A 20,622-nucleotide genomic window follows, 5' to 3' on the forward strand; every position below is an offset into this window, starting at 1 on the left:
TGTTTCACTTTTTAGAATTTATTTAAGGCACTTATAGAACAACGAGAGGATAATTAATGAAACCATTATGTATTATATTTATTTGGTACATCGAAATATTAAGGTGCACTGAATAAATTTTATAATGTTACTCTCGGTTATCAATTAAGATGGAATAAAACTACATCACACCTGATTCTACAATAGTGTAACATGATTCATTTACGAATATAACACAATAAGGTTTACCCAACTTATATTATACTTTAACCATCGAAGAAAACTATGACATGGCTAATTGCTCAATTGATTTTAGGTGGTTTACTGTCTAGTTTAGCACATCTTTCATCTCGATTCTAAAATGAGCATAACAGTTTTTTTCTTTTGGATTCATCTCAAACTCTTGTGATTGAATAACAAATATAATATAAGTAATTATTTAATTAGTTTTTCTATTTTTTTACTATTTTAGGAACTTAGCAAGTCCAATTTGGATTGATGCATCCAAAGTGTATTTTTCTAAACAGTCGACTTATATATCTAGTGAGCTTATTAGTTACTTATATGATAAATCTTTCTGATGCATATTATTTATCGATGATATTGGCTTAATAGGAGATTACGTATAGTTAATTATAAACTTAACATAGAGGTAAGTAACTAAGGGTCTTATATTAAATATGATTAAGACTAAATTTATAAGATTAAATAGAAAAAATATAATTATTTTGGATAGATAATAAGTTTCTTTAAATAAAAGTCTTAGGTATCTTGGATCAATTATTCAACAAGATAGAAAGATTGATAAAAATATTATTTATAGAGTAAAAAAAATGATGGCTAAGATAACAAAAAGCGTAAGAGTTTTATGTGATCATCAAATACCTTTTGAGATAAAAAATATTATAAAATAATTGTAAGACGAATAGTAATTTATGAATATGAGTTTTAGATAATTAAGAAATAATATGTATAAAAAATTATATTACCGAGATAAGAATATTAAGATATGTAGAGTTACTAGATAAGATGAAAAAAATTATTTAAAATGATATGGATATAAAAGTCAAAAGAGATGAAATAATTTATATTAAAAATTATTTTAATAAAAATATTTTAATAAAATTTAATAAAAATATCTAAAAAGATTTTAATAAAAATTATAAATAAAAATTTTAATAAAAAGATTTTAAATAAAAGTTCGAAGAAGATCTAAAAAGATTTTAATAAAAATTATAAATAAAAATTTAAGTATTTTAAATCTAATTAAACATATATATCACTTTTTATATATTTTAATGATTATAAAAGACTCCTCACTCTAAATAATTGAAACTTATGATGTATAGATATATATTGTAGAATTGATTTGACCCTAATAAATGTAAAGCATACTCGGATGGATGATGGGAATGGATTACTAAATTTTGTAGGACCCTTTCTAGATTTCTCCATACAATTTGTTTGTTATTTTGAGAAGAATCAAAATGGGGGTTCCAAGTGGAGCCCACTCCATGTATACATGTGAAGACAAAAGGCTTAACTTAGCTTAGCTCATTCAAATGGGCATCCACGGTAGATTGTTGTACTATAAAGCCCAATATCAATACGAGGACCAAAGCCCGCAGCCCACATTACCATTCCGTGCCTCTGCCTCCTCCACGCCGACTCGGGCGGGTCTCACGGTGGTCTCCGTTTGCTTCGTCTCTCGTTCTCCCCGGTTTCCAAGATTTGCATGAATCTGTATAAATCGTGGGTCTCAGCGCGGTCTCCCTTCGCCTCAGCCGAGTCGTAGGGTTTCTTGCTGGGCCTCATGTGGATCCGCCGGGCTTCCGCGCTCCTCCGCGGAATCCGATGCCCTCGTCGATTCGCCGCCCCTCGGATGCTTCTTCGTGCGGGATCGGCTCCGTCGTCGAGTAATCTCTTCTGCTTCCTTCTCCATTTATGCATCTTACTTTCTTGGGAGACATCATGCATTACGCGCGACACGGGATCATGATATTGATAAATATCTACAGGCTTAAGTTTTTGGATAGAAAAAATTAAGATGCCTCAATCATGGTCTAATTTGAATACTGATTTCTGCGGAGGGATATCTGAAGTCATACAATTTATTTTTAATGTGCTTCAAGAGAAACTTGGCTTCTCTTCTTGTGTTCATATCACGCTCATAATTGTGTCGCCATGCTTGTAGGTTTAACTTCGTATTGTGGTTCCGATTCTGGTTTTAGCTGGAACAAGCATCGGTTAGATTTGATGTTGGGAATTATCATCTCTGGACAAACTGGTACATCTTTTAATACCTTCGATGCGTATTTTCTCAGTGTCAAGTGAATCAATATCACATTATTCCAAGCAAGGAATACAAATACTGATCGGTACTGGACCGAATGGGTCAGATACTAATCAATGTCCAATTTAATATATTTTTTTCCTGTGATGCCAGGTGGTTTTGGTCGGTGATTTAAATTCTTGCTTCCTCGAATTTTCTTGTTTCATATGCTTGGAATTGTTTTTTTGTGCTATTGTATTTTTGGCTCTTCACATCAAGGTTCATCGTACCACTGCATATTGCTCCGTACAGACAGTACATATCGGTCTGACAAGAAATCGGTATGTGCGATACATCGGTACACCCACATGTACCATGTGTTGCTACACTCTGTATGTCTCAGTACAGTTCGGTACATATTATACCGACATCTGGTTGGTACACTGGTACGGACTGTTAAGACGAACCATACTTCACATACATTTGTATGTTCTATTATACGCCAAGAGGTATTTAAGAATTGTGTTTATCCAAATTGATGTACTATTCTTTTTCATTATCTAGATTAGCAATTGCCTTGTTGTATATCAACTATGATTTACTATTACTTGTTTTTTTTCCTTATTCTTATTTTTATATAAATTTGCGTTCTCATCTATGAGTGCCCTTTTCTATCCTGGTTTGTGGTACAACAGTAATTATTCTCGGGTCCAATCAGAACTCTGTCTTTGCTCAAGATGCTTCTGTAGCTGAACAGGCTACTGAAAATGATCAAGGACAAGTTCATGTTACTGGTTTGCGCAAAATCGAAGATGGTTCTGTGATTTCAAATGTGCATACATCTAAGTGGAGAATATTTACAGATAATGGAAGGGATTTATTTCTGAAGGCATGTAATGGATTCTTCTTTCTTTTTTGGTTAACCTGCTTTTGTTTAAGAAGAAATTGACATTTGATGGTGAAGTCATATTAAGCATTAAGATTTTGTGTTCAACCCAAATCTTATTTGAGTTGAGCAGCGTAGCAGGCTGGACCGTGAAATGGCCATGCCAGCACATGTCATGTCATGATCACGAGCTTAAACCTATATGAATGAGGTGCTGGTGCTAAACAAGAAATTACATGCACATTAGCATACCACCAATCTGTTGGCTTGGTAAAACTAACACCTTGGTCCCCCGTAGATAGAGACTAGGAATTCATTCAAGTAGCATGCACATATTTTGCTCCTGCACCTTGCTTTTAGGTCTGCATAAATGGCTACAACCTGTCTGCTTATTTAAGCTCACCTCTTGGCTATTTTCAAGATCTGTTAATAAGTTTGTTGCCTCCATCATAAGTTAACCAGCCTCTGGTCTGTAAACTTTGATATCATGCCCATTCACTAGAATTTAGAGTCTATCAAGTCATGGGCAATTTGTCAACGTCCCAATATCAAGTTGATTATTATCTTTGACTTTTTTAAAAATCTTCTTCAAAAGCATAACAATTGTCTAAACGTCCAATCCATGAAAGTCTGATGTCACATATGAGCCCAAATTTTCAGTTAATTATAGATTATCTAATTTCCATTGGGTTGTTACCGGTAGCATTGGAACAACAACACATTAAGTAGCCTGCACTCAGATATTGCCATTGTCAGGCATTAATCATTACATCAGTGCCTGCCTGAGGCTATGTGCTTGACCTGCTCTGCAGTGTCAACAATGTCCTTCCTTGGGTTTGGTGCAGTCCTAAGTCAAGTTGTAATTGAACACCATTGACTCAATTTCTTTTCTTGAATTTATTTTGAATCTTATGAGTCTTCTGTTGCTGATAGGGTAAACTAGATGAGGCTGAGAAGTTCTTCCAAGCTGCTTTAGATGAGGCTACGAAGGGATTTGGAGCCAAGGATCCACATGTGGCATCATCATGCAACAATCTGGTATATTAGTTGCTGATTTTCATTCTTTATTAGAACCATGGTTTGTCTAGTATTGTATTGTCAATAGTGAAATAGTCATGGTCCAGTTTTACAGGAGATAGTTTTATGAAATGTTGCTACTAAAAATTTCAATAAGCTTAAGAAGGGCATAATCCATAATTAGAAAATTGTTTTCACATAAAATGTTTGTTTAATATCAACCTCATGTCGACTTCCGACAAGGATTCCTTGAGAACCCTCATTCTGGCTGGCCATTGAATAGTTCATTTGTACCTTGACAGCTGGTTTGGTCTGTATGCCATCAGATGGGTGAACACTGATTTGCCACTGCAATTTGGTCATGAAATTGTATGTATTTATAGTGCATTACTTGGTATTGACTTGAGAATGTCTAGTTAGTAATGGCATGTTATTGCTCCCATCTTTTCATGAAAATTACCTGAAATAGGAATGTTTAACATGTTTTATCAAATATATTGCTTTATTTTATCCTCTTCAATATAATGCATTTTTGCTATCTGCTTATCTGGATGGTTTTCTAATCAAATTTACTCTGCTTATTCCTGCAGGCAGAACTTTACAGGGTTAAAAAGGCATATGAGAAAGCTGAGCCATTATATCTGGAAGCAATTAATATTCTGGAGGACACTTTTGGGGCTGATGATGTACGGTATGGTCATGTGTTCTATTTTGTTTGCAGTTAGCAATATTTTTGATGTGCAAAAAGATCTCCTGCAAGTTTATCATCCTGGGCACAAGCCACTGTAAATGGCAAGAAAGGAAAAATTATCCTACTTTGTTTTTGATATTTGAAATATCTGAATTTGGAAGTATCTCTTTCTATTTTTAGAATTCATCTGTTCTCTAAGATCAAAGTGGGAGGTGGCAGCTTTGGAGTGCTTATAAATTCTTAGCGACAGTAATGCTTGCTTCATTCCTAGAGCCCGTAATTTGTACATTCAAGTTCGCTTATTTTATTTTCACCTACCCGCTGTGTTTCTTGTAAAAAAATTGTGTTATTGAACTTTTTGATCGTGGTGTTCACCAACTCAAATCTGAAACTATTTTTGTTATGAGTTTGAAATACTTCTCCGATCACACCAATCCAAAACAGTGCAAGAATTTGGCTTCAAAACAAATAATGTGTGAGACCCGTTTGTTACTCCCTAGTCCCTAGCACAGTTATCGACGTGAGAAAATGGTTTCCAGGTGACTTAGTATCACTCTTTTTCTCAAAGCATCCTGTGGAGATGCTCAAAATTATGATCTAACACTATTCTGAACTTGACACATTTCCATATTCGTCTGTTTAATATTTTGATCTATCTAAAACAGATTGACAATATGAACCTCAAGCAAAGTTGTAAATACATGTACAAATATACAAAGGAAATCTAGCTTCAATTTAACAAGATATGATATTGGAATAAGTTGTAAACTCATATCGCAAAACCTGTTAGTTTCAAGACCAAAATTGGTCAACTAAACCAAACAAGTATTATTTTACTCTTATAGATGTTGATATGCAAACTCTAGAGCTTATACCTCAGTTTTCAGAGGGTAAAATAATATGCTTTTTCCAGTGTAGGAGCTTCCCTTCACAACCTTGGGCAGTTTTACCTTGCATTACGAAAACTTGAGCAAGCTCGGAAGTGTTATGAGGTAAGAGAATTGGTATCTCAATGTTGCTTGTTTTAGCTGTAACGGAACTTTACTTGTATACATTTTTTCTCTTAGGAGTATTGTCTTGTAGGGTTTGGTATATATTTTTTGCTTATGTTATTTTGTGTTTCATATATGTAAAAGATAGACTTCTCTGAGTAAGACCTGAAAAACAATGGAATTTCTCATGTGAAAAGTAAGCATCATGCGAGAGAAGTGAGTTCTGTTAGTGGTGGTGGTGGTGTTTTCTTATGTTGCTTCTATTTCTAATTATTTGATTTTTGATGCCCTGAGTTCTCGTTTGCACAAATAGGATGTTTCTGTATGTGATTTCTCAAATTTGTATATGGTTTTGTTGTAGTTTGGAAGATGTTAAAAGTAAAAGCATATAATAAAATGAAAAAAAATCGTATACCTACTTGTATTTTACAATATAACAAAATCCCAACATTATTATCATGGGCTGGACTCATCAGCAGAAAATTTCCAGATGGTCGCTAGAGTTCATGTGACCACTTGATTCCAGATTATGAACAATCTTGCACCGTGTTTTCTCTTGTTGTTTTGAATTTGGATTCAATTTTGTTTTGTCATCTTATGACTTCTGTGAGAAACATTCCCAAATAACTATATTTCCAGAGTACCATTGGAGTATGACTGAAATTTATACTAGCTTATCATTCGTAAGACTAGTACAGTAGAAATAAAAAGGGCTATGAGTACCAATAAATGGTTTCTTGTTGGTATGTTCTACTATGTATTTATGGAGGATGAAGAGAGTTGAAGCGCAGGCAGAAATGTAATCTGTTGCACAAATAGCATTCTTATTCTTTGATTCGTTATATTTTCATGCACAAATAGCACAACAACGTCATGGAGTTGTTGCTTCTGTGGTCATTCACATATAGGGAAAAAAAAGTCATAAATCTATTTGAGCTATTGGCTTTTTGGCATAGTAGTTTTTTTCTAATTAGACAAGTTTATCGACAGCATGTATACATTGATAAAACTTCACTGACAAATTTTCTTCTTTTTGCCTGTTCATCATTTCATGCTTCTTTTGGCAGCGAGCTTTAAAGGTATGTAGTTAGCGTTTTGATTTGTTTGATCATTTATGTTTCTCCAGCCATTAACTCTGAGGTGATTCATTGAGACCATGTAGATACTGACTGCTTTCATTTGTGTAATTTTGACTAAGAACTTATTTTTTAGTATAGATAAAGGGACGTGTTCTTGGCTACGGTCACACAGAGTATGCAGATACAATGTATCATCTTGGAAGGGTAATGCATACTGGTTCTGATTTATGATTTAAGCTTGCTCTACTTTATTACCTGCTATAGCTATAACGCCAACCTTTTATTTCAATTTTCAATGAGAAAAAAGTAGGGATCGCTAATCAAATACATTTAGAAAGGACAATAGAGACGTGTTTTTCACTATTATTGAGATGATATGAATTGCTAGAAACTAGAAAGTATCTGCTTATTTCATTATGCAATTTATATGGTATTTGGACTTTTGAATCATTTTCTTAATGAATTAATGTCTTTTGGGCCTTGTTCTATTAAGGAAAAACACTACTTTGTGACGAGGAATTCATTTATTTCGTATCTGTTATCTTTCAAATTCTATTGGTTGATCTTCATGAATGAATTATTCTTGTAATAACTATTTATTATATATTGAGAGACCCTCTGAACAGTTTTGTGACTTAAATTTAGCTAGGTTTTTTTTAATTATGCTTGATTTTTTAAGTGACTTATTGACCATTTTTTCCTAAACAGTGTATTCCTGTTTTGGTTGACCTTTTTTCTATTCTCTTTTGTTTCAGGTTCTGCATCTCCAAGGAAAAAAGAAAGAAGCTGAGGACCTAATACGGGAGTCTATTAGGATTCTAGAGGTTGCTTTATCAAGTACTTATAGTTGATATAACTTTCAGCATGCACATTCCAGCTTTGACTGCAGAACACTTGCAACATTCCAGGAAGCTGGTTTGGGGGAATCAGCAACATGTATACGGAGGATGAGATACCTGACTCAGGTAGTTAATAATTGTACCTTTGTTCTGTCTCCTATTTTTCACAATATCAACTTTTTTGTTCTTAGCAAAGCTATACAAATAGGATGCTGTACCACCAAGACATGTTATGAGCTGAGATTGAATGAACAACCTCCTGTCCATGTTCGGCTCAACTGAATTGGGGGAGCTCTTGTAGGCTCAACTGAATGATTCTGTTTGGACTGAACATAAACAGTTTGTCTTCTGCCTGGTATGAGATTGAACTGTCATGACAGAGTTTCTTGTAGAAGCCAGGGTGGGAAGATGTAGAGGTCAGGGCGGAGACCTTCACAAGACAAGACATCTGGGGAAGTGCTTAATGGCTTATACGTGGAGGCATAGGGCATGACAGTGTCTTAGTGTGGACAAAGTTGGAGTTGATGTAGGTATCTAGCAAAGCTAGGTTGGAGAATAAGAAGAGAATAGGGGAACGGAGGATACAGAGGCAGGAGACAAGGGCATTAGGAAGGGAGGGAGTTGGGATGAGGCGGTGTATAAGATTTTAGGGTTTCCAATCTAAATCATTAATTATATATGGATTACTTGTGTCTCAACCATTCAAACTAGATCAACGATTGATGGTAAAGCATATTAAATTATAATGCATGGCAACCATTGGCATCGTTTGATACATTAAAATGTCAGTTTTAAATTCCTCTTGTTCTCTTCTCTTGCAGATTCTACTGAATTCTAATCGTCTTGCTGAGACAGAAAATTTTCAAAGAAAGATCTTGCATATATTGGAACTTTCAAAGGTCTATTACCCAGAAATTTGTCTTTTGCTTATGTGCACAACCACCAGGTTAATGATTTGCTCATGATTGTGATGATAATGCATATGTTGTATCCATGTGACAATGTCCTAATCTGTTTGTTTATAATATATGCAATTGTTTAAGCATTCTTATAGTATTTTGAATGTTATGTAAACCAAGGTTCGCAATACCGTACCGTACCAGTATTTCGACCTGGGCTCGGTACCGGTACGGTACGGTATATCGAGTGGTACACCCAGGTGTACCGAGCGGTACACCCGGGTGTATAGAGTACTGTTACAGTACTACAGTGCACTGCTACAGTGCCTCAGACCGGTAACAGTCGGTCCGCGTACCGAAAACCTGTCAGACCGATACGTATCGGGCGGTACGGTTCGGTACTGCAGACCCTGATGTAAACAATATGCAATTGTTTAAGCATTCTCATGGTTTAAGTAGACCGATCCTTTATGGATGGATATTGTAAGGGTGTCGTACGAATTAGACAAAACTAACTAAGTACACAATTGGTATTAGAGAGAGCCAAGCACATTAACAAACATTCAACCTACAACATGAGATCTAGTGGGGTTGCATGGAGGGTAGTTTGCACACATGATCGGTTGAGAAAAACAAATAAAGATGTGGGAAATGGAGTCACTCAATGGAGTGAGCATCCAAAATTGGCATTTAAAGGAATGACTACTTGCGCGAGAGGCACCATACGAACAAGCTAAGGAGAACATGTGTCCACAGATTGGTTAGGATGACTGAGTTTGAGCTATGACTCGAGGTCGTCAACACAAAGGATGAGACCTTGCAAATCAAAGAATGGTTGATCTGTGATTAAAATTGTACATGCAAGGACTCACAAAGATGCAAAAATTGATGACTCAATGAATTCGATACTCATGCAAGGGCTTGGATGCGAACGACGACTTGTTCGCAACCATCCCAAGGGGATCGAAACTCGATCATATGGAACATGAAAACTTTCTTTTATGCATAAGTGAAGTATACAAAGATGAAAGTACTCCAGTTAAACAAGTTTCCAAAGGGCAAGTCTCGCCACACATGAAGAGGGAGATGCCTTCGAGAAGCAAGTCTACTTAACCTTATGGTCGTCTCTTTTAAGTTAAAGGACATGTGCAATAAAGATAAATGCTCTATAAAGCTCAAAAGAGGTTGAAATAAATCAATCAACAAGGAGTCATAAGATCTCACATGCAGTGATATGTCATTAGATACATTGCGAGATCAAGTAGGAAAGCAACCGAAGGCAATGTGAAAAACATGTAAAAAACAAAGGCACATGTTGAGTCGATGAAGAGAACATTGAACTTATCCGAGAGCTCACCCGTGCAACAGTGGACACAAGGGCTACCATTACCTCGATATATGAAGGGCTTGAGTCCCATGAATGGAGTCTATTTAGATTACGAAACATGAGCGAAAGTCCTAACTTTGTGGAGCTCTCATTATATGAGAGTTAAGGATATGACACTTGCAAAGGTGAAGTTGGAGTTAGAAAGACTTGGCACGGGGCATGAGGCTATAAAGACGGGCTTTCTTGAAGAACATGCCAATTTTTGTGTTGCCATTCAACTTGTAGTAAGAGCAAGGTTTACAATACCAAATGTTATCGCCCATCAGTAGACCGGTACACGGACTGTCCACTATCAAGCAGTACCATTGATTGGGGCCATTATCGTCGACGGTGACCGAGGGAGAAGAAAGAGGGAGAAGGTGAAAGAAGAGGCAGAAGGGGAAGAAAGAAATAGGGAAAAAAAAAAGAGAATCTGAGATCGGTGTCGCTCTCCTTGTCTATGGCGACTTCTCATCCGCGCGTGGGGAGAAGAGTATTGACATCACGGGGTGAAGAGAGGCGACGTCTCAGCGAATTTTTTTCTTTTTTGCGACGTTGCCCAAGGTGATGTTGTAATTTTTTTTTTTCTACGACATCGCAAAATTATTTTTTCTGTGATGTCGTTGCAATTTTTTTTTTTTTCTATGACATCGCCTCGGCGATGTCGCCCGAGAAGAGAGGCGGCGTTGCCTCGACGACGTCGCCTCACGTGGGGAGAAGAGAGGTATACCGAGCGATTTACCTCTTTTATATATATATATATATATATACTGAGCGGTATATCGAAATATGCCACTCGGTATACAGTACCATACCGTACCGAGCAAATCCTTGCGTAAGAGAACGAACATTGAAGATTGTGCTAGAGGTATAATCCTAATATTCAAATAATGGCACACTAGTTTTTAATGAAATTAGTCGACTTCGAGAGTTGCTGAGTGACCTAGAGCTAAGCTTCATCCTTTGAAGGCCTAAGATTGGATGGACGAAATTTGATTGCTAATAGAGTAAACACAATCGGAAGTGGTGGAGGACCTATAACATGTTTGATGATAAAGGAAGTGAAATTTAGTAACTAACTCTATGCAATGAGTGCAACACTTCTAGTGCTTTAGAAGTGTGAGCAAAAGTTAGTAGCCAGCTTGATGCATTGAATACAACACTCAAGGAGGCTAGCGAAGTCAAGTAACTATGGCTTTCTCAAGTTTTAAGAGAATTGGTTAGAACTGAGTATCCCAGTTCTCTTACTTGTTTGAGCTTTTAAAGTTCCTTCAAAGATTGTTTAGAAGAAGATAACAACTGTCAAATACTCATTAGAGGTGACAGGTTCTACCGAAAGTAGCTTGTCCTCTTCATCAAACGAGAACCTACTTGGAGGTAATAGCTAAGCAAAAGTGGAAATAAGCAAATTTTGTTGAGGAGAAGACCTTAAAACTTTAAATTTTGCAAAGCGATGCTCAATAAAGTTCCAACATACATCCATCCAATTCAATCGGCGTAAAACATTTGAGGGAGTGGCACACAAAAGTGAAGATCCTTTTCCTTCATCAATGTGATCCACTGGAACTAACAAAGATTAACACAACTCAATCAAAGCCATATTAGAGTCATTGGTGGGTTGAGGCGGTGTTGTAGATTAAAGTTTGATAACTCAATAACAGCGTGTTTGCTGCAGCCAAAGAAGGGTTGAAAATGCAACAAATGAGTATGTCCTCTGGTAGCATTCGGCCGACGATGGGTATAAGTCTTGGACTCCATGACTCACATTGGACCTCGACTCATATGGTATGCCATTACATATTGGACCCACACCAGTCCAGCCTGTGACTGGTATGAATCTCAGATTGAAAATTGAAATCTTGGTTGTAACTGACATGACTGGTTCATTGCATTCATGGTCTACTCTAACATGCAAAATCATGTACTAGATGAGAGATGACAGCACACTGTTGGTTTAACCCTGTAAGTGAGGTGCTAGTCAGCTTCTAACTCTAGGAGTTGTAGTTTAATATACTCCTTAGTCCTTAGGTTGCTCCCAATTATTTTTTTGGCATAACTTGATCCCATTATGACTACCAGTTCAAATAAATTTTAAAATTGTGCAAATTTCATAACTAAATTCGAGTCTTGAGCATTGACTAAATTACACTAGCTCAATGTGGAAGCTATTACTTGGAAATTTCTTGTCTTTTAGAAATTCAACTCTTGGATTTTCCTGGTCATTTTTATGTTTGTTTAAAATTTATCAGCATTCTTGCTACCAAAGAATGTGTTTATGTAAATATTGGACTGTGGTGGTTTTTTTATTCCTTGCATTTCATGAATGTGCATATCATCTTTTTGTTATATTAGTTTGTTGTCTTTTTTGTAGGGTTGGGATTCTATTGACACTGTAATTGCAGCTGAAAACTTGGCATTGACTCTTCAATCTCTTGGGAATTTAATTGAAGCCAAGGAGCTTTTAGAACGGTTATTGAGTCATTATTTATTTACTTTATCTCATTTGAGTTTTTGTTCACCAATGTATATGTTTATTCCTGCAGATGTCTTGTTGCCAGACAAAAGATATTTCCTCAAAATCATGTTCAGGTCTAACCGCACTTTTTAATGAAATTCATTTCATTCTATAACAGATGTTAAATTCCTGTTATCGTTTTTTTGTCTCACCAGCTATCTGATAAACCTGATAATCAATAATTTGTTTCATATGGTTAGCATTTGTTACCAGTCTGCTTCACCTGGGTTTCTTATAGAGAATATGCACAGGAAATGACATCTTAAACACCAAATGACATCTTCAACAGTATTTGAAACAAAGGGTTCTAAAATGCAAAGCAACAGACCACCATACTTATTGCATATGCAGTCTTCAAAGACCAATCTAGATCATAATAAAACAAGATTAATGTAGGGGTGTGTGTGGCCAGTAATATAGAAGAGAATGAAAAATTCCTTTGCAAGCTGATAGGTAAGTTGAAGGCTGAGGAATTAGATTCTGGGCACCTGGAATGCTGCATCACATTCTGTGTGAAATAGTTTGCTCTGTAATCTGTATCTAAACCATCAAGATGTCCTTGGATGTGATGTTTCTTTGGATGACTCTTTTGTCGGCACTTAATCTCTATTCTTAGTATGTTGGCTACTATAGTTGGTTAGCTACATGAAGCTGTTATGAAAAGGGGCCATAAGATATTGTTACAATAGGATTTGTACTTTTTAAAACTAGAAGGATAAGAACCAACCACATATGCTAGTTTCATATCTTTTGAGTTTTGATAAGTTTGTTTTGAGCTTCCAACATTGCACGAAGCTGCCTCCTTCCAAGAATTGCACTGTAATGTATTGCATTCACATAAATGGGTTCTTCAGCAGCAGGTTCTCTAAGAAGCAGTATTTGAGCATAGGATGCCATTCCAGACATTTGAAGATGAATTTAAAATAAACGAGCACAACAAAGTAGGCACAGCACACTGTTACAAGTAAAAGATGCTGGATCATAGAAAACTCGTCTCCTGCAGTTACTAAGATGACTTATTTGATGGCTGGAATTCAAGATGGTCTGCAATTCTTCATAATTATGTAAATCACTAAATGGATAATAACTGAACAAATCTGCTTTGGTAATAGTTGCTAATACTAGTGCATTGCTGTTGACCCATATGGTTGCACTTGCACATTTTTTTTCATAAATGTGTTTTGTGTAATTGTAAAATATTATAATGAATTAATTTTGGGAAAGCGTAAAAAAAAGTTGACTAGATGTATTTGGGTAGCTGATAACATTGTTTTTTCTATATTTTAGGTTGCTGCTAATATGCTTCATCTGGCAAGAGTAGCTATGCTCAATTCAAACAACCTGCGGAAGTTGAAAGTATCTGAAGCAAGCAGCGAACTAGATAACGCCAAGCTGCTTTTGAATACCTCAGTCAGGTTCATAAAAGTTGCTCTAAAGTCATGATGAATGTTTACCACTCTACCTGTCCTACTTTATTTGCCATAAACAACTTAGTTGGAACAATCTGCTTTGTTTTTTTCTTTACTTTGCTATACATGTTTGAGGAAGCATAACTGATTAGTTGATTAGTTGTTTCTCATGTTATGTATTGGAGCAGTATAATACCTGTGTGTGTAAATTGATATTGACAAATTTGCTTAGGATATCAGTAAGTCGTTCAGTTGTTTCTCATGCTGGGTAGCTGAGCAGTATAGTTCTCATGGATGTCAATTGATTTTGACAAATTTGCTTCTTTGTTTGTTAATATTGAAATTTTACAATAAAATTTTGAAAGCAAAGAGCCAAAGATACTGTGTGATTTTGTGCTGTACTTGTTGGCACACTTCTATGCTGGTTGACATGTAAAAAATTGTCTTGCTGTTAATTGGAAATTACAACTTTGATCAAAAAAGCATAGCTTTACTGTTATGGCATGATATGTTTCAGCCCATACTGGCATGCCCTGAACAATATAACAATTCTTGTCTATAAAAGTTTATTCTTTATTATACTCTCCCCTTTTAGAATAATGAGGGGGGATCCTCCGATCCTCCACTAAAACAAATGCATAGGTTAAATACTTCTATATCTTCTCCACAAGTATTCAAACCTAAAATGTTGTCAAGACCTGTTGTTTTGATTATACAATGGTTTTAAGCTCAGAAATTATATAGTTGTATGGACAATGGAATATGCACACATGAATTTATATGGTATTACAAATTACACATATTCATATGATGTTAAAATGTAAATTGATAAGCTGACCTTGGTTATTTTCCTTAGTGTAGAACAGTGATTTAAAAAGCGCTAGGCGCCAAAAGGCGCCAAGGTCCAAAAACGCCCGAGGTGCTAGGCACTCGCCCAGGCGCTCGCCCGAGTGAAGCGAGACGCTAAAATATAAAAATATATAATATAATTAATAAATATAATTATTTAAAATTTTAAATAAAAATATGCTATTAAATTAAGAAAATCTAAGATACAAAATCGTAATGTCACATTAACAAAAAGTTTCAAAATTCAAAACAATAAAATTTCCTACTAGATGTTGTTTTGCACGAAAAATACCACCGCTGGTAGTCTTATCGCAGAATATACAAGTCACTGCATTATGATCTTTCGGATCCTTCAAATAATTATACTTCCATGCAGGATCTTTTTTTGATACCATTGGAGACTCTATTGAGTTGCTCTCTACACTTACCATTTATGTTGAAACCTAGCAATAATTTCAAATAAATAAAAATTAACAACATTAAAATCAAAATAATATATTATTAATCTATTAACAGTATTGAAAATTAATCATTTAAAAATTCAAATAAACATAATATTAAGAGTATACTGTATACTGAGCCTGACGGAGAAACGAGGAAGCAGCGACGAGCGGCGGCAACGGCAGCGGGAAAGGGAAAGGGAGCGGGAGGCGCGAGCAGTGGGAGGGCTCGCGGGAGGCGCGAGCAGCGACAGCGGCGAGCAGCGGCAGCGGGAGCGGGAGCAGGAGCGATGAGCAACGAGATCGGGATCGGGAGCGGCAGCGGCAGCGGGTTAGGGTTGGGTAAGGGTTATATCGGTTTAGTTGGTTCGATTGAACCAACTAACAACCGAACTAGGACCGAACCAGACCTAAAATTCTGGTTCGGTCACTTGGTTTACCCAGGCGCTCGCCCGAAGCGCCCAGCGCCTGGGCTCGAGCGAGCGCCTATTTGAAGCGCGCCGCCTGGGACATTAGCGAGGCGCTCGGGCCTCGACTCGCCTCGCCTCGCCCGAGCGCCTAGGCGAGCGCCCGAGCGCCTTTTTCAATCACTGGTGTAAAATAGTGTGGTATTCATACTTTTTGACTATTATTGTTGGTGCTTATTCTGTAAATTTTATCATTGTCATGTCAATTGATTTCAACTTCTATAAGGTCCTAGTTGCCTTAGTTTCTATTAAAAGCTTGGTTGGTTGAAAATCTACTTCATTTTTTTTGAAGTAGCACATGAATTTCCAATGTCTTAGTGCAATTATAGTTGTTGGAAATATTTGAAGAGAGTTAGTTGTAGCAAATAATAGCTTAGTAATGGTTTGAAACAAGAAGGTTCTCAATGAGTAACCAAAGGGTATTATAGGTACGGAGCAATGGTGAGATTGGTGCACAATGGTGGTGGGAAGGAGTGGCGAAGGTAGGGAAGCAGTGACAACAGTGAAGGATCGGATATTGTGGGGAAGCTGTAGTGGCGGAGGGTGAGAAGAGGAGAAGAAAGGGAGAAAGATTGGAGGTGAGAAGATGAGATAAAAGGGGGCTTGAAGCCTTGAATCTTATATTGGGCAATAGTCTTACTGCCCTGTACAGCTGTCTGTTGATAAGCTTTTGGCTAAAAGAAAAAAATCAGCATTTCGCTCGATGAACCTGATACGGCAAGCATAACAGTCACTGAGGCCAACACCTGACTGGAATGGGCAAAATTACCTGCGTCCTTGTAGTGCTTGGCCATTGAACCGGTCGTTACTGGTCTGTACTGAACGAGACAACTGGTTTTTATTTCTTGATGAAGGTCATTGTTAGTCTTGGGAAGAAAAACAGGGTTTAAACTTTCAACCAAGGATTCAAGTTTCCCTGACATGAAGTGCTGAACTGTGTTGACTTGTGCCATGATAGATCTGGCTAATTTATACTATAGATTGTTGGCAGGATTTTGTGGAGCCTTATCATGCTGACAAAATACTGAAACCTTACACTGCTGATCTTTGGAAACTTTGTTTGTACTGTTATAATGGATTACTTGATAACACCTCCTTTTGTTCATATGCTCATAAACGACTGCAGCAATACATACAGGTAAATGTTTCATATGTCTCAGATTGTGGTAACGACATACCTAGGTTTTGGTACATTAATTGGCAGAATGATGTATATTGGGCAACAACTGATAAATTGTTGACTACATATCATAATTTAAAACATGTAAGTTCATATAAGCTGTTATATCCTGATCTTTCATTTTAGATTGTGGCACATTATGCCTCCTATGTGTCATTGGCTTTATTGCTTCAAACTACTAAGTTTCTTTTTAAATTTGTTTGTTATGATTTAGCATTTCAACCTGAAATTTGTTTTAAATGATTCTGGCTTTTGTTGGATATTTTCCTTACAGGATTGCAAAGGACATTTTGGGGTCATCAGGTATGAACCAGAACAGTTTCAAGAGTAGCCATTCTGAAGGTGAGAAAGATCGACATGTTGCATTGATTGTACAGGTCAGTTTGTATTGGCTATATAATGATGAATTTCTTATGTACAACTTCTCATTATTATTTGTATTGATTCATTTGGTATGTTTATCCCAGTAAGATATACTGCCATTCTTTTGAAGTTGACTTGAATCATATATGTACAGAATAAATGATTGATATTAGGTTCATTAGTCTGTATGATTTGATTTGGTTTCTCCAAGGCAAATCAGATACATACTTGTGGATTATAAAGTTTCTTGCTTAAGATGATATAATTGCATTTAATCATCAATTATGAGCATATATTATTGCATACTTCTTTATATTTGAAGCTCAGTCAAATAATTTGTATGCAGTTACAGTCGCTGGATTCTCTTGGCCTTCTGGATGCCCAAAGGCGAGAATTAGTAGAAGCTAGGGTCTGTTTCTAAGCCATTGCCTTCGTTATTTATAATATCAATTTAATTAATGAGTTGAATATTCTGTTTATGAATCTCCGAAAGGAATGTCTAGCATTCAGAAAGTTGGTACTGCTTTTAATTTTACTTGGAATTCCGATGTACACTATATATATGCTTGGTCACAACATTTCAGCATTTGATTTTATCTGTTATTTTTTGGCCAAGAAAGGAAATAATTGCTCCAGCATCCAATATCATTGACTTCAAAACATGACTCTAGATTTTTTCTTTTTGGTGTTGAGGTATAAACAGTTCATAATTTGCGGGTTGAATCCATGAAACAAGTTTCTTATTTTTGTCTACCTTTAATATGTTTTGTGTCTAGAGTTACGAAATCCTTTACCTTATGATTAAGACAACAAGTTTATCTTGCAAGCTTGCTGGATTTCACCAGTTTTTCTATTATAATCTTTTCTTTGGGTAGCTAATTGCCTGGTAGATGTGGAATGGAAATATCTGGTATTGTGTTGATGAAAGTAGTTTCCATCTTTGAAGAAAGTACCTTCATCACTATGATGAAAAAAGTAGTGAGAAATGTTCATTTTTGCATCTCAAGTCATAGTATAGCTTGAAAAACCATATTTACTATCTATGGACTCCATTTCAGAGCACCTATATCTTGATTTTTCAGAAAATTCATTTTCCTCAAATAGCCAACACAGAGAAATTTCAGTAAATTGCAACAAAAATCTAGTTAACATTATTCCCATTACTGCTAATTGTTGAATGTGAAATTTCCTTGTGCCTCAATCTTTGTGCTGCTTTCTAATAATCATGTCTGAGAAATAAAAACAAGTCATGGGATAAAAATGTGATATTAGTTCGGGGTTGAAATTCTACTACTATTCTAATTCTCTTATATATATATATATATATATATATATATATATATATATATATATATATATATATATATATATTTATGCACACACACATGATAATGCATTTTGGAAATAAGTTTATCTAAAATGAGATGAAGTTCATCTCTCCATCGGGAGCAGGGACATGAAGTATCTAAATTGAAAATCTTTTGGAATGATAGTCAATTTTTTTAGTGAACTGTAGTTACAAAACTGTAAATATTGGTATAGTTAGATAAATGGTGGGGCACTGAATTGTATTGCTCACTATCTTAATCAACATGGTGTATATCATATATGGTAACTTTTTTGCTGAGTAAATAGCAATTTTAAAGAAAATCTTACAATTTAACTAGTCCCTGTCAATTTGTGCCATTTCTAGCACAGACAAGATTACTGCTATTAGACTAGATTTACATATATTTGTAATAGTTGTGCAATATAGCCACTGCTATTAGACTAGAAACCTTAGAAACAAAGGAGACATGAAAATAACAGTTTAAGTTACCCTAAAAATTTGACCCTTGGGAATTCAATGTGGTTTCTAAATTTTCTTCCTAATATTTTCCAATGCCAACACTCTTTTTAAATTATTTGTATTTATTCTTAACATTAGTTTGCATTGCTGAATTTGACTTGTAATGATATGTTTTTAAACTCAGGAAACATTCGAATATCCTTTTGAAGTAGAACATGCTCTTCGTGATTGTATTTCAATATTCAAAGAGGTATGTATATATGAATTATAGGTTTTTTCATTTCAAATCTTTGTCATTTATTGTGTACCTCTTTCAGATTTTGCAATGCTTGTTTTTTCATTTTTAATGAAAATGTAAACTCAAGATAGAACTTCTCAAGTCTTTTGTGTTAGCCACATGAGCTTATTACTTGTTTGTATTTAAAATTTATGTTTATATGGAACTTAGATCCCAAAAAGATTCATGTAGCCGATCTTAAGTAGTTAGGACTTAGGCTTTGTTATTGTTGTATAACTTCGATCCCAGAAGAGATATAGTACTTGTCAGTCCTTTCATATCAGCTCTTTGACTCAGTAAATATCTGTTTGGCTTTGCGAATATCAATCACATATGTTGATTCAAATGTGCAAGGCAAGGTTCAAGCATAGTGCATTTTCTGATGCTTAAAGGTTTAAGAGATTTCTCTGTACTAATATCTTATATTGTCAAACCTTGAGCTTAGAGTGTGAAGAACGTCACAGAACAGCGAAACCTGGACACCTGTTTTGATGTATTTGTCTAGTTAAGGAAGCTGAAACCAAACTCATTATCATGTGACCTACATAGCTGATAATTTTTGTGGAGGGACATGTTTGAAAGTATGTGCAATTCACCTGTGAAAAATGCAGATGTGTATCCATTCATTGAACAACCCTGCTTAACTGAAATTCCAACGTAGTTGACATTTAGTCTGTCCTTGAGAGACTCATATATGGATTGAGTTTTGACTCAATTAGTCATTATCTATCAGTTTCGCTACCACTTGATATTTGTAGGAGGTGTGACCATTTGAAATAGGTGTAGTGCTGGTAATCATAAATGTCTAGTTATGATTGCTTCTTTGTATGTTTTTCCTTGTTAATGGTATCTCATGAATGGCTTGTTAAACTGATATCGTCTGAAACCTCAATCACTTATGTAATAGTTTTCTGTACTATTTGATTTACGTGAATGATCTCTGCTCATTCTAATGAGGCTTCTTATGTAGCCTTGTACACGCAGCATGGTGTTGGATGCTCCCAATGTTAAGAAAGAGTATCTGTCATGCTTGAAACATCTTCGCAATCTGGCAACCACAACCATGGAGGAGTCACAGAAGTCTATAGTGCTACAGGAGCTGATAGATGAAGCCCAGCGTATAGAAGCTGAGCTCTTGCCGAGGCGACATTAGAATCGCATGCATTTTTATTTTCTCAGCCACAGTCCAAAATCGTGATTTTAATGTTTCTTCGACTAACCTTCCGTAGCAATTGTGATCCTTTTGAACGAAGCATTGTTGAATAATTGCTTCAAATTTGTAGTTCAAAGAATATCATTTGCTAGCCTTTTGA

At 35.8% G+C, this 20,622-nt stretch overlaps 1 protein-coding gene across 1 annotated transcript; it reads left to right on the forward strand.

The window, feature by feature from the left end:
* Positions 1-1,606: 1,606 nt before the first annotated feature.
* LOC135643142 (uncharacterized) lies at positions 1,607-20,617 on the forward strand. The gene is made up of 18 exons (XM_065159774.1): positions 1,607-1,895; positions 2,174-2,266; positions 2,947-3,140; positions 4,071-4,175; positions 4,745-4,845; positions 5,759-5,837; positions 6,905-6,916; positions 7,055-7,120; positions 7,672-7,740; positions 7,825-7,881; positions 8,577-8,654; positions 12,392-12,489; positions 12,564-12,609; positions 13,823-13,950; positions 17,155-17,257; positions 17,590-17,652; positions 19,217-19,282; positions 20,280-20,617. Exons 1-18 carry the CDS (start codon positions 1,793-1,795, stop codon positions 20,460-20,462), a joined length of 1,644 nt encoding a protein of 547 aa, XP_065015846.1. The 5' UTR covers positions 1,607-1,792; the 3' UTR covers positions 20,463-20,617.
* Positions 20,618-20,622: the final 5 nt, after the last annotated feature.

This window comes from Musa acuminata, chromosome BXJ3-7 (genome assembly GCF_036884655.1).
Source record: "Musa acuminata AAA Group cultivar baxijiao chromosome BXJ3-7, Cavendish_Baxijiao_AAA, whole genome shotgun sequence".
Taxonomy (NCBI): domain Eukaryota; kingdom Viridiplantae; phylum Streptophyta; class Magnoliopsida; order Zingiberales; family Musaceae; genus Musa; species Musa acuminata.